Raw genomic sequence first — 13,331 nt, 5'->3', positions numbered from 1 at the left:
CGCTGTCAAAAGCAGAGCTCAGCGCGACGCTGAGAAAAAATCCAAGATGGCGCCCGGCACATCAGACGCCGTGCCCGGACCCCTCCTGATCCCTCCAGACACCCCAGCACGCCGATCGCCGACCCCACAGAGCAGGGACACCAACTCAGCTCCTCTCCAGACTGATGACATCACCCCGGATCCCATTCAGGTACTCCCAGCACCCTCACACCCGGTCACATATGGGGACATGGTTCAGGCCATAAGAGCTGCAATTGGACCCCTACTTAAAGAGCAAACTGCTGATATCAAACAGCAGATAGCTCAACTGACCCAGAGGACACTGATAAATGAACACAGGGTGGGAGAGAACTTTATGGCGATCACTGAACTTAAACAAGAATCACACAGACATACAAAAGAACTATACCAGGTTCACAACAAACTCCAGGACCTGGAGAACAGGTCCAGGAGAAATAACCTAAGAATCATCGGTCTCCCAGAAACAGTCAAGGGCCAAAACCTATATGACTTTATAAAGCTTACACTTCCTAATCTACTCCAGATACAGGACAGATGCACAGATATGGTCCTGGAGAGAGCCCACAGATTAGGCCCCCTACGCCCTCAAGAGGGAGCCAGACCCAGGGCTGTGATCTTCAAACTATTGAACTATTTACACAAGGAACTAATCTGGAGCGCCTCACGCAGACACAGAAATATTGAGTGGGAAGGGAACAAAATTCTCCTGTTCCAGGATTTCTCAGCAGAGGTCGCAAAGGCTAGGAAAGACTTTTCCCCGATATGCACCAGGCTGATAAAAGCTGAAAGAAAATTTGCACTTATATTCCCGGCTAAGCTGCGTATCTTTGAAGGAAACTCATTCAAAGAATTTTCCACCCCCCACGATGCAGAGCAGTACCTGAATGAGGACTCCCAGACCCACGCATCACCCCGCCTTATGTCGGATTGTGACTAACAGTACCACACACTCAGCCTAAGAGAAGTTACATAACTTCCATTGACCTTCAATCCATATCCCATTCACAACCCTCCCCCCCCCCCCCCCGTCATCAACCATGCGAAGACCTTCAGGCAGGTATACCCATACACAGAGGGCTCACAACAAGTGGATGCCCCAGGATCCAATTGAGAACTCTAAAATATAACCCTCCAAAACTCCGAACATACTCAAAGAAGAAATGACCGCAGAGACTGCATATTTATATAGCTTCACCCACTCTTGACTCTGAGAACTTAAACTCGAACGCAACCTGAAGACAACCATAACCTTTCCACCCCCCCCCCCCCCCCCCCCTCCAACCGTTATGGCACCTGGCTCAGCTACAACATGCAACTCCCAGATCCAGAGGACAAAACGCAAGGAAAGAATCCTGAAATATGGGCCACCCTATATCACCCCACCTCCCTCCCCCCCCCCCCCCCCCACTGTTGGCGTTACAGTTAAAAAGTTTATTTCTATTGGGCCGAAGAGCCTCGGGAGCTCTTGAGCGTTCCCACTTAAGATGCACAATACTGCATACTTGGACTGCATTCCTCCCGGAAGTTTACACGTTAGAAAACTAGTGGAAATGTTTTCCAGTTCTTCCCCCTTTCTACTCTTTCACATCCTATTCTTTTCCCTATCTTTCCTTTCCTCCCCACCTCCTTCCCAAGCATGTCGACAAATCCTTGTGTATGACAAGTCAACCTTTGTGAGTATGAAACCTTTTAATCTCCTATGTGATAATGTTTAATGTCGGTTAAAATTGCCTCTTGGAACGTAGGGGGAATCAACTCCCCCTGCAAGCGAAAGAAAATTCTGATATACCTAAGCAAATTACGTGTAGATATTGTATGTCTCCAGGAGACACACCTGACTGCCACTGAGTCTCTAAAATTATCTACCCTGGGATGGAGGGTGCAAGCCTCCGCCCCATACACCTCCAAGGCGAGAGGCCTAGTGATACTATCTAGAGGCTCGGTTGCAGTGAAGGTTGATCAGATAACGCCTGACCCAGAGGGCCGTTTTCTACTGTGCCATATCACGATTGCTGATAAAGTTTATGTATGTGTGAATGTTTACGCCCCAAATGTTTACTCAAAACCCTTTCTAGATAAACTGGTCTCCCTAATTTCCCCTCATTTACACCTCCCTATACTACTGTGTGGTGACCTGAACATGCTGGCACACCCGGAGCTAGACAAACAAATAAGGTCAAAAACAAAGAGAAGACAACCCAAATTTGGGGTCACAGCATTAGCCGCAAAATTACACCTCATTGATGTGTGGCGCACATTACACCCTACAGACTCAGAGTTTACATGCCTATCGGCATCCACGGGGGGGCTCTCCCGTATAGATTATATCCTAACATCGTCTAATCTGCTACCAAATATTGAAGAGGCCAATATAGAGTCCATTACACTCTCGGACCACGCAGTCACATGGATAAAACTAGCTCTCTCCCCAGAACCCTCCTCCTTTATTTCATGGAGATGCCCACCTTCCCTAGCTTCCTCGAAATCCCTAAGAGACGAGGTCCTGAAGGCATGGGAGAACTACCACAAATCCAATTCAGAAACCCTTGAAACAAACCCGGCACTTTACTGACAGGCATCTAAGGCCGTCATTAGAGGTACGATAATATCAATAACCACACACCAGAAACGTAAGCTGACAGCAGACTATATCTCAGCCCAAACTGCTCTAACAAAAACATATCAAACATATAAATCCCACCCCTCCCCACAAAATCGCAACAACTATAATCAAAAGAGAACCCAATTTGACAAACTATTGTCCAAACTTGAAGCAAGATTCACTTTTAAAAGGGAATATAAATTCCATAAATATGGAAATAAATCAAGTAGACTCCTGACGAACCTCTTACAGGGACAGAGACCACCATCCACGATCCACCCCTTAAACAAACCTGATGGCACACGCACAACAAGTAACAGACAAATAGCAGAAGTTCTAAATGAATTTTATGCTAATCTATACTCCCTCCCAACCTCTGTGATCCAACACCGAGACCAATTCTGGAGTAATATCACATTACCCCAACTAGATGAAAAAACAAGAGAGAACATTATCGCTGAAATCACCCTAGATGAAGTAACCAGAGCCATATCTCAACTAAAGCCCGGAAAAGCCCCCGGCCCTGACGGCTTTACGGCCGAATTCTATAAATTACTTTTACCACATATAGCTCCAACCCTCACCTTGATGTTTAATGCCCTCCTAAAATCAAAAACTGCCCCAATGTTATTTAACTCTGCCAATATCAGGGTACTACCCAAACCAGGCAGAAATCTGTCGGACCCGGCCTCATACAGACCTATATCCTTGTTAAACCTGGATTACAAGCTTTTAACAAAAATTCTATCAGACAGACTAAAACTGGTAGTTCCAGACCTGGTCCACCCCGACCAAACTGGTTTTGTCGCCGGGCGCCACCCGGTGACGAACATCAGGAAAGTCTTGGCAGCACTTTCCCAATCCCAGGGTTCCGTGTCGGGGCCTTCAGAGGCGATCCTCTCATTGGACGCCGAGAAGGCCTTTGACATGGTTCACTGGGATCACCTATTTCATACCCTCGACCGATTTGGTTTCCCAGAGGAATTTATTTTGTGGCTGCAAACTCTATATGAGGCCTCGTCCTCCAGAATAATATGCAACGGCTCTATTTCAGAACCATTTAAAGTACTCAGAGGCACAAGACAAGGATGCCCCCTATCCCCTCTCCTATTTGCCCTTGCCCTAGAACCCCTGGCTGTCGCTCTTCGCACATCCCCACTATTCACAGGTATTATGGTAGGCCATACGGATATACGGGTGTCACTCTTTGCAGATGACATGCTACTCTTCTTGTCAAATCCCCAACATTCCATCCCCGCTGCACTAAAAATTATAAGTCAGTTCGGAACATTCTCAGGCTACAAAATTAATATTGCAAAATCTGAATTACTCAATATATCAGGCCCCCCCCCGGAATTCCCAGATAGCCCAGAATTGAAAACAATTAGAATACAAACCTCCCATATCAAGTACCTCGGCATCCTTATACCAAATAAAATAGAAAACCTATATAAATTAAATTTTACCCCAACTATTTTGAAACTAACAAACTCCCTGGCAGGATGGAAAGATCTCCCCCTATCCCTTCTGGGTCGCACTGAAGTGGTAAAGACCATACTCCTCCCAAAACTCACATATATCATGCAGCTACTCCCAATTAGTATCTCTAGAAAAGATGCCCAACACACCATAAAAATATGTAGCTCATTCATCTGGCACTCAAAAAAGCCCAAGATTTCCATGAAGAAGCTGCAACAACCAAAACATCTTGGAGGCCTCGGCTTCCCCGACTTACTCCTCTACTCCAAAGCCCTCCTAAATAGGTATGCCCTAGACTGGATTCTTGACAGAGACCAATATACTATCCCCGACCTAGATAAAGCAGTACTTTCACCTTACTCACCCTGTGCACTGCTCCACTCCCCTAAAAAACTAATACCAACCCCAATATACTCTAATATCTTTTTTAGAGACACATATGAAGCGTGGCTCTTCCTGTGTAAAACCCTCAAAAAAGACCCATCAAATTCTCCCTGGCTGACATTCTGGGGCAATCCAATGTTCACCCCGGCTGTAAACTCTGCTGTATTCAACCGCATCAAAACGAAGGGACTATGCCTCACTTCCCAGGTCTATGACCCGGGAGGAGGCACGTATTCATTCTCACAGCTACGAGAGAGCTTTGGACTCCCCCACAATACTCTATTCCCTATTATGCAACTTACACACTATGTCAAATCCCTCCCACTAGACACCTTCTCCCAAACCCCCCTAGATCCATTTTACAGGATCACCTCCAAATTCCTTGCAAAGAAATTCAAAACAAAAATATTATATACAGAACTATTAACCCCACATACCGAAGCCCTTTGGTCCCAAATCACACAATCATGGACACAAGACCTCCCAGACACTCTCTCCCACGATACACTATTTAAATACCACTCGAACATAATGAGTGTACTGAGAACTTCTTTATTACAGGAAACACATATTAAGACATTAAATAGAGCCTATATATCTCAATCACAAAGAAGTCACTATGTAGACGGAGAGACTGGGCAATGTCCAAAATGTAAAGGCGGCCCCGCGACGATTCTCCATAATCTGTGGACCTGTGGACACATTAAAAAATTTTGGAATAAAATTATAAACTATATTAAGAAAAATTTTGAAATTACACCCGTCCTCCATCCCGCACCCATGCTCTTCGCAAATTTCGATAGTTGGCAATTGAACACATATCAGACCAAACACATCCCCTTCCTTATTATATTGGTCACAGCTGCGAAGAAACTGATCCTTAAAAACTGGATATCCCCTCACACACCTACATTACAAAACCTACTCCTCATGTTAACCAAAATGATGCATTTCGATAAATATGATTCCTCCCTCCCGAGGTCCTCCAGCGTAGGATTCTTCAGAAGATGGGAACACTATGAGAAGATCTCAAAACAGGAGACCACAGCTTCAAATATACTACTACCCCCTATACCGGAATAAGGTTTTGACTCACGAGGAACACTAAATATGATGAAAGTCAATCAGAGTGCTTGTTCACCCAAGTTATCCTCCCCCCCCTACCCTCCCCCTTCCTTCCCTCCTCTATTCCATGACTCTATCTCTCTTTCATTCTATCCTAAATGTTTTAAGTGTAATTCTTTTTTATATATTATGTAAATAACATCTGGTAGTGTGACTCTACTAGAATATAGTAAGGGTATGTGAGACAGACATGAGAATACGGGACGCTGCAAGGACTAAAGACAAAACCAATGATTCCTGGGCGAGACTGTACCCATACTCTTTCTGAAATGCAGCGCCCTGGACATCTCATTACTGTTATGAATCCAGTGTGGTATACAAAACCACACGGTCCCTGAGACTCAAACACACGTACCTAAAGTGAAATCATATCATTATATCACTATACTATCAGATGTAACTACTATGTAACTAATATGTATCTTTTTGTATGTCGCCTACCCTAATATAGCGACTGATGTTATTTACTGCTTAAACAACGTTATTTCTATTTGTATGCACTTTAAAATCAAATAAAATTTGTTTGAAAAAAAAGCTGTCTGACATTTATGGGCCTCATGCAAAAGCAGCTGGTGTTTATCCTAAAAATAATATGTTTCACCCCTTGCATTGCAACATGATTTGTCCATATACAGTTATCTTTTCTGTTTTTTGCTTTACTCCTAACTCTGAAAGGATGTGGTCCAAATACTGGCCATCAGGATCTCGACAGCCAGAAGACTGACAATGAGATCCCGATGGCCAGAATCCTGACACATCCTGGGCTTGGGATTAGTGTTAGGCACTAGCGGGAGGGTTAGGGATAGTCTTTGGGTGGGGAGAATAGGGTTTGGCTGATGGGGTTGTTTAGGGTCAGGCTGCAAGAGGTGGGTTAGCGGTAGGGAGAAAATGTGTCGGGATTTTGGCTGTCAGAATCCCGTTATCTGTCACCTGACAGTTGGGATGCCGACTGCTAGTATTTTGTGCCCAACCCCTCAGAAACAGCTTCATAATACCTAGCTTGTCTCCAGTTATTTCTAGTGCCAGCATTTGATTATTCTGATATTCTGCCATCAGACAAGAGAGTAGATAAAGAAAGACACACAGATTTGTCCTTCTTTTTGCCCTTTCTCCATGTCTACCATCCCTTGTATCATCAAGACACATCTGCCCACGGTCTCCTTGTCTCATCTCTGAACCGCCTTGACCACCCAGTCATCATATCTCCAGACCAGACTACTTGTGTGTTGGTCACAGTTTAGTCAGGTTGAGTTAATACCACTCAGGTAATGTTTCTTAACAGTGTCACCTAGAATGCAGAACATGGAACCCATGCTGCTGGACTCTCCAGACATACTAAGGTACTTCCAGGCTCACAAGTGCCCACTCCATCCGTTTCTGATGAGCCAACTTAGGTTCAGGGGTTCATCTCATTCAGTACAGCAGCTGGTACAAGTGTCTTCAAGGATGAGTGCTACTTAATGGTAGCGCCCAGCTTTACAGTCTGGTGATGATTGTGCATCTGTGGTCTCCTCTCAGTCTAAGGATGAGTACAGGGGACTCCTCTGTAGCATAGGAAGATTAAGGGAGTACCATTAATTCATACCATTAAAATAGTGCTTGATATTAAGGATAGTGAGGAAGCTCAGACTCCTGGGGCCAAATGTAATAGGGTGAGAGTTTCAGAAAGTGAGAGATTTTGGGAGAGTTTTCCCATGTTTTTAAAGCAGCAATCAATTACACTGCAAAACCAGGTTGATTTTGCCATGTAATTGATTGCTGCTTTAAAAAACATGGGAAAACTCTCCCAAAATCTCTCACTTTCTAAAACTCTCACCCTATTACATTTGGCCCCTGATATTTATATTTTGTTGTAAGGAAAGAGCTAAGTGGTCTCCTTAGTTGGAGGATGTGTAAAGGGAAATGTGGATACATCCCGATAAAAACATCCAAGAAACCGACATCTTCTGTTTCCAGTGGCACATTGGTTAAGATGTCTTCATTTGTAGGGACAACTAGTATTTTCCATTTACTCATATTTAAGCATCTAGCATCTAACATCTAATATTCCCTCTTTATTTATCATATTATATTAATAAGCATTGTGGCAGGGACAACATACTTACACATGGTGCTAAATTCTCTATTGTACTTGTATTATCTTTAATGATAATAGATTTTTATATTTTTGGTTACCTTGTGTTAATGTCAATCTGTTATCAACATGTGCAGTCCAAACAATATCATACCTCCCAACTGTCCCAATATTAGAAGGACTGTCCCAATATTCAATGACTGTCCCTTGTGAGCTAAAGTGTCCCACAGGTGATCAGGAGGTTGGGACACACACTCTGGGGACAGCTTATCAGCTGGAGGCGTATTGGGCTCATCCCCTGCGTGACATGAACACAAGCATAATTCAGGGCGTGTCGCCTAATGGGACCAGGACCATGCCACTTATTTGGCCACCAAAACGACATCATTCAGGGGGTGTGGCCTTGAGGGACCAATGCCATGCCCCCTTTTGTGGGCGAATGAGCCTTCAGTGAGCATTGAAATCTAGACTGTTGGGAGATATGCTATATACACCACAAATACTGCTTTGTGTCTCTGCAGGTAGATTTTGATGTTATGAATCCAGCTTATAAGGTGGGCCTAGAAGGAATGACCTTTGAGGATGCTCACTGCACCCTCAATAGGGTTAAGGGATTCTGTTGCCTTACTGTCCAATGCAACATGGAAGGTAAGGAAAATGAAATCCGTTAGTTTAATTTAAATCATGTAAAAAATACTTAGCGATGTCCTTTACATGCTGCCATGAGTTGGACTAGGCATCCTGCTAGCCTTCATGTCTTGTAACACCGAAGACAAAACTAACAATTAAGTTCAATTGTTCTCATTGTAGAGTATCGAAAGCTATTGAAAAACATAGAGAGTGGAATTGTCACATCGGGAGACTCATTTTACGTCCGTGTAAACCAGTCAATGCCTGCACGTGTTGAGGGAGGCCTGCAGGTGGCATGTGGAGAGATCTTACATGTCACACATACTATGTACAAAAATCGCTGCCAATGGTTTGCTCACAGGGTTAATGCTTACACTATGAAGGATGGAGAATCGGGGATAATTCCAAATTATCGGCAGTAAGTAGCTGGAATTTTCATCATTAATCTGAATTTTGTATTTACGTGAGTGAAGAAGAAATAATGTATTTATTTGTATGGACTACTAAGGCAGAGGAAATTACTTGGACTATCTCTAAAGCTAGCCCTTGTCTCACTGGGGGTTATTCTAGTCCATTCTTTCTGACAAAATCCTTCTTAGATGGACAAAACCATGTGCACTGCGGGTGGGGCAGATGTAACTTGTGCAGAGAGAATTAGATTTGGGTGGGGTTTTACTTCAAAGTGAGATCTATATTGAAGTGTAAAATCATGCAGTCAGTATTTTCCCTGCACAGAAACAAAATAACTCACCCAAATCTAATTCTCTCTGCACATGTTACATCTGCCCCCCTGCAGTGCACATGGTTTTGTCCATCTAAGAAGGATTTTGTCAGAAAGAATGAACTAGAATAAACCCCTGTTCCTATTCTCTGACCTTGGCTTTAATCGGCCCATTATGCTTTAATATGAATTCTAACTGCTAACACGTTTGGCTATCTTACAGGGCGCAACAGCATTTAATAACATCAATACAGCACATGACATGGCAAAATGGGATTCCTCACCAGGTGAGTAGTATGGACTTCTTTATTATTTACTAGCTTTATTGTATACCTTGCACTAGTACAGTAATTGTAATAGCAAAGCAGATGTTTATTGGGAATTGATGTCTACTAAACTATAAGTAAACATTATTGGGAATGAAAATAATTTGAGGAATACATACATTGGAAGTTATTCTGGTTGAAAAGTAGCGCTGCAAAGCTTGCAGCGATGTGTGTCTTTTTAAGTACGTCCAACGCTAGCTTTGCCACCACCCCCACCCCCCCCCCCCCCACCCCCCTTTGCAGGGCGAATTTGCCCACATGGCTGCAAATGGATGTTTTACATAAACATCCGTTGGCAGCCTAGGGGGCAAGACCCACATCATTCGAATGATGTGGTTAGTACACGTATAACTTAGACACTCTCAGATGTCTTAGCTTTGCGTGCGTCCTGTATGAGGACAGGGCTGGCAGCTGACATCCAGTGATGTCAGCTGCCCACCCCCGGCACCTGCGTCATCGGGGCATTACCATGAGAATGCCCAGCACCCCACAGCCTGCCACGCCCCCCGACCGTGCTGTTGAACACTCTATTCTTTGTGACTGCTCGCACACAGCGCATGCATATACACAGAAATGCGCATGTGTAAAACAAAAGCATTGCGCTCCCATGCAAATTCGTAGGGGAGACCAGAATCAGGCCCATTTGTCACCTGTGTTTCATCCTGTTAATATATTGGCCTCTACAGAATAGGGCTTCTTTGAACAGATTCAGTATCTCTTGCATTGATGGTGTCAATACATTTTATTTTTTGCAATTGCTCATCTTTAATTTGAACGATCTAGTTAAAAGAAAGGGGGCGATTAAGTCCTGTTCATATGGGTCCGAATCCGGCCCTATTATCAATTGTGAGGTGCGTGAATATGCGCATGTGCAGATACCATGTGCGAACGGGCAGGGGAGGGCTGGGGGTGGGTAGTGGGCAGCTGCAGGGGAACGCACAGTTTTATGGAAGTCCCCATGAAAATGCTGGACGTTCTCCTGGGAACACAGGCGGGACGATGCCTGCTGGGGGCGGGCAGCTGACGTCATATGATTGTAAGCTTGCGAGCAGGGCCCTCATACATCAGCACCTGCCCCCTTTTTGGTGTTCTCCTTGTGAAATAAAAGTCAGTTCTCGTACACATCTCCTTGCATGCTAGCGTGGGAATGCGGGCGGCTGGGGTGGGCATTTGTTCGAATTCGGTCTGAATTAGGCCCAAAGTGCAAGTTATTTCTTTGCGCTGAAATGACACCGTTTTCATGAACATTATTTCAGTAGGTTTTGCACCAACTTGGAATAAACAGACATACCCAACGTTCTTAGCATAAGAGTTTACATGACTTATTTTGGGATACTACGCATATATTAAGAACTGTTACTTTTTGATGGTTTTAATGCAATATACAGGTTGAGTATCCCCTATCCGAAATGCTCGGGACCACGAGCATTCCGGATAGGGTAATTTTTCGGTTTTTGGAATATTTTTTTTTTTGGCATACTTACCTGTCCCCTGATGGTGTCCGGTTGTCCCTCGGCATCCACGCAGTCACCGGGCGTCCACAGCAGGCCTCCGGCATCTTCTCTGGGTCTCCAGCGGTCCCAGGAATGCATTGCGCCGGTGTGCATGCACACCGGTGATGTCACCGGCGCGCGCGAACACCGGCGCAATGCATTCCTGGGACCGCTGGAGACCCTGGAGAAGATGCCGGAGGCCTGCTGTGGACGCCCTGGGACTTGGTAAGTATGAAAAGAGGGTTAGGGGGGGGGAAACAAAAAAAAATTATTCGAATGATTCCAAAAACCACGGTTTTTGGAATAATTCGGATAATGGATGTCCGGATACAGGATACTCAACCTGTATTTACATTTCTGTTTTATTGGTTGACTATGAACTGTTGCACTGCACTAGCAGCTATGATCTAATGATGAAATACAATAGGCCACTGCTAATAAGCCACCTGTTGAATTAAACAGTGGCTCCTGATATGTAACTTCATAGTAATACGCAGTTACAGTATAAATAAATGGAAAATGGCCTGGTTATTTTTATATCCGTGTTAAAACCAATTGCTGAACTGCCACCATTGCATGGGATGCAGCCGTAAGTGGGGGAGATAACCTTCCTCAGACCCTTACCTTGGGAAGAACTTCTAGAACAATTTCCCCTTATGTATCAGATCCTACCTGCCTAATGTGACATTTAGGCTTACTAGCCTACTCACATAGAATTTGTGATAGACTCCCTATTTGTCAGGGGAGTCCCTTGTATCTGGGAAAGTAGGGCCACAGGAGGGTTTTGCTAAATTATGCAAATGTTGTCATTGTAATACCACCCCTCTCCGTGTACCTGCAAATCACTGGATTTTGCAGATATAGAGACGGGGCTTAAGTAACATCGGTGCACTCCTCCAAAAATTAGACAGTGGGGTTTTCCAGGAGAGGAGACAAGAAAGTAGGGTAATCACTCGTTAATAGCTGATTGGTTGGTATGCAGTCATTTCTTTCAACAGAGTTTAGGTCAACAGTCAGAAGGTCGACCACTATTGGTCAACAGTCAAAATGTCGAAATGTCAAAAGGTTGGCATAATAAAAATTTGGAAAAAGGTCGACATGAGTTTTTCATGATTTTTTTTTTAACCAACTTGCTCATACTTCACCATCTCAGTGGGCATAAAGGGAGAATATAATAGTGTGCCTGAGGCATTATGAGCCATGCAAGGGGATGTGGTGCACTTTTACAGTGTCCATGTCCTCCTATGTCGACATAGACACCAGAAAGTGAAAAACCCACGTCAACCTTTTTCCATGCCAACCTTTTTATATGTCGACCTTTTGCTTGTGTCATTCTTTTGACCATGTTGATCATGTATGCACCATTCATTAGCATGTAGACATTTTTGCTTGTGTCTACCTTTTAACTGTTGACCAATAGCGGTCAACTTTTTGACTGTCCACCAAGACATTGTTGACCTAATGACCCATAACCAATTGGTTACTGGTTTGTGTCTCTCAAATGTATCACTCTCCAAGGCTTAACGGTACATCTGCTTTGCCAAACTCATATTTCCTCCAATTAGCATATGCGCTATATAGGAGCATAAGCTATTACAATCAAACCAGAACTCCATTTATGTATTAATAAAAGCAAGCGTATGCTGCAATATCAAAAGGGAGGAGCCAACACTTCTATAACACTTCTTCTATAAAAGATTATCACTAAACATACTTCGAAGCTAATTTTTTTTTATATCAAACTTTATCAGCAGTTGAACACTGATGACATCTACAAGTACAATAAACACACTTGAGAACAGTGGTTGCAATTGCAATGTTAAAATTACATGTCTTACACCGCCACAGTATATTTGTCACAGCTCTCCATATACTTTACTCTCCCCACAGCCTAGAAAGCAAGTCCGTATAGTCAGCACTGATCGCTGTAGCTCACATTTGCTCTGGAAGTCTCTGGAATGTGGAATATGTCGGTGTGAAGGTAAATATTATATTTTTGTTGTTAATCTCCACAAGGTGTACTAAGTGCCATACAAGAGGTATAAAGGCATATATACAATGTTGTGTTGTGAGTACAAGGCATAAACACAAAAAAAGGGGATTTTTGTAAGAACTTACCATTCGAATCCCTTTCTCTGAATCCATCCTGGTGACACAGCTCAACCATGGGATGTACGAGGGTCCTAAGGAACCAGGCACCTATGGTAAAACTTTGAGAGAGGCAGGCTCCTCCCTTCTGCATCCCAGCATTCTGCAATTCAACTTCCAGAGCACACTAGGATATATTAACTCAGTACAACGCCTAAACATATTAATATGCACTATCACATAATAACCATATAACATGACAACACATGAAATGGTAACTTACTGAGTGTAAGGGAGGGATCGCTGTGTCACCAGGATGGATTCAGAGAAAGGGATTCGAACAGTAAGTTCTTACAAAAATCCCCTTTTCACCATCCTGGTGATAGAG

The 13,331-nt window shown here is 43.7% G+C and overlaps 1 protein-coding gene across 1 annotated transcript in view; it reads left to right on the top strand.

The window, feature by feature from the left end:
- The window catches only part of CARD14 (caspase recruitment domain family member 14), a 79,205-nt gene that overhangs the window by 50,108 nt on the left and 15,766 nt on the right, over window positions 1–13,331 (top strand). The window contains 4 exon segments of the mRNA XM_083148627.1: window positions 8,207–8,333; window positions 8,496–8,733; window positions 9,260–9,323; window positions 12,746–12,836. Coding sequence (XP_083004753.1) covers window positions 8,207–8,333; window positions 8,496–8,733; window positions 9,260–9,323; window positions 12,746–12,836 — 520 coding nt within the window.

The sequence above is a fragment of the Crinia signifera genome, chromosome 6 (assembly GCF_055691185.1).
Source record: "Crinia signifera chromosome 6, ASM5569118v1, whole genome shotgun sequence".
Lineage (NCBI taxonomy): Eukaryota > Metazoa > Chordata > Amphibia > Anura > Myobatrachidae > Crinia > Crinia signifera.
The sequence above is the reverse complement of the archived record's forward strand: the minus strand, read 5'-3'. Positions and strand labels throughout refer to the sequence as shown.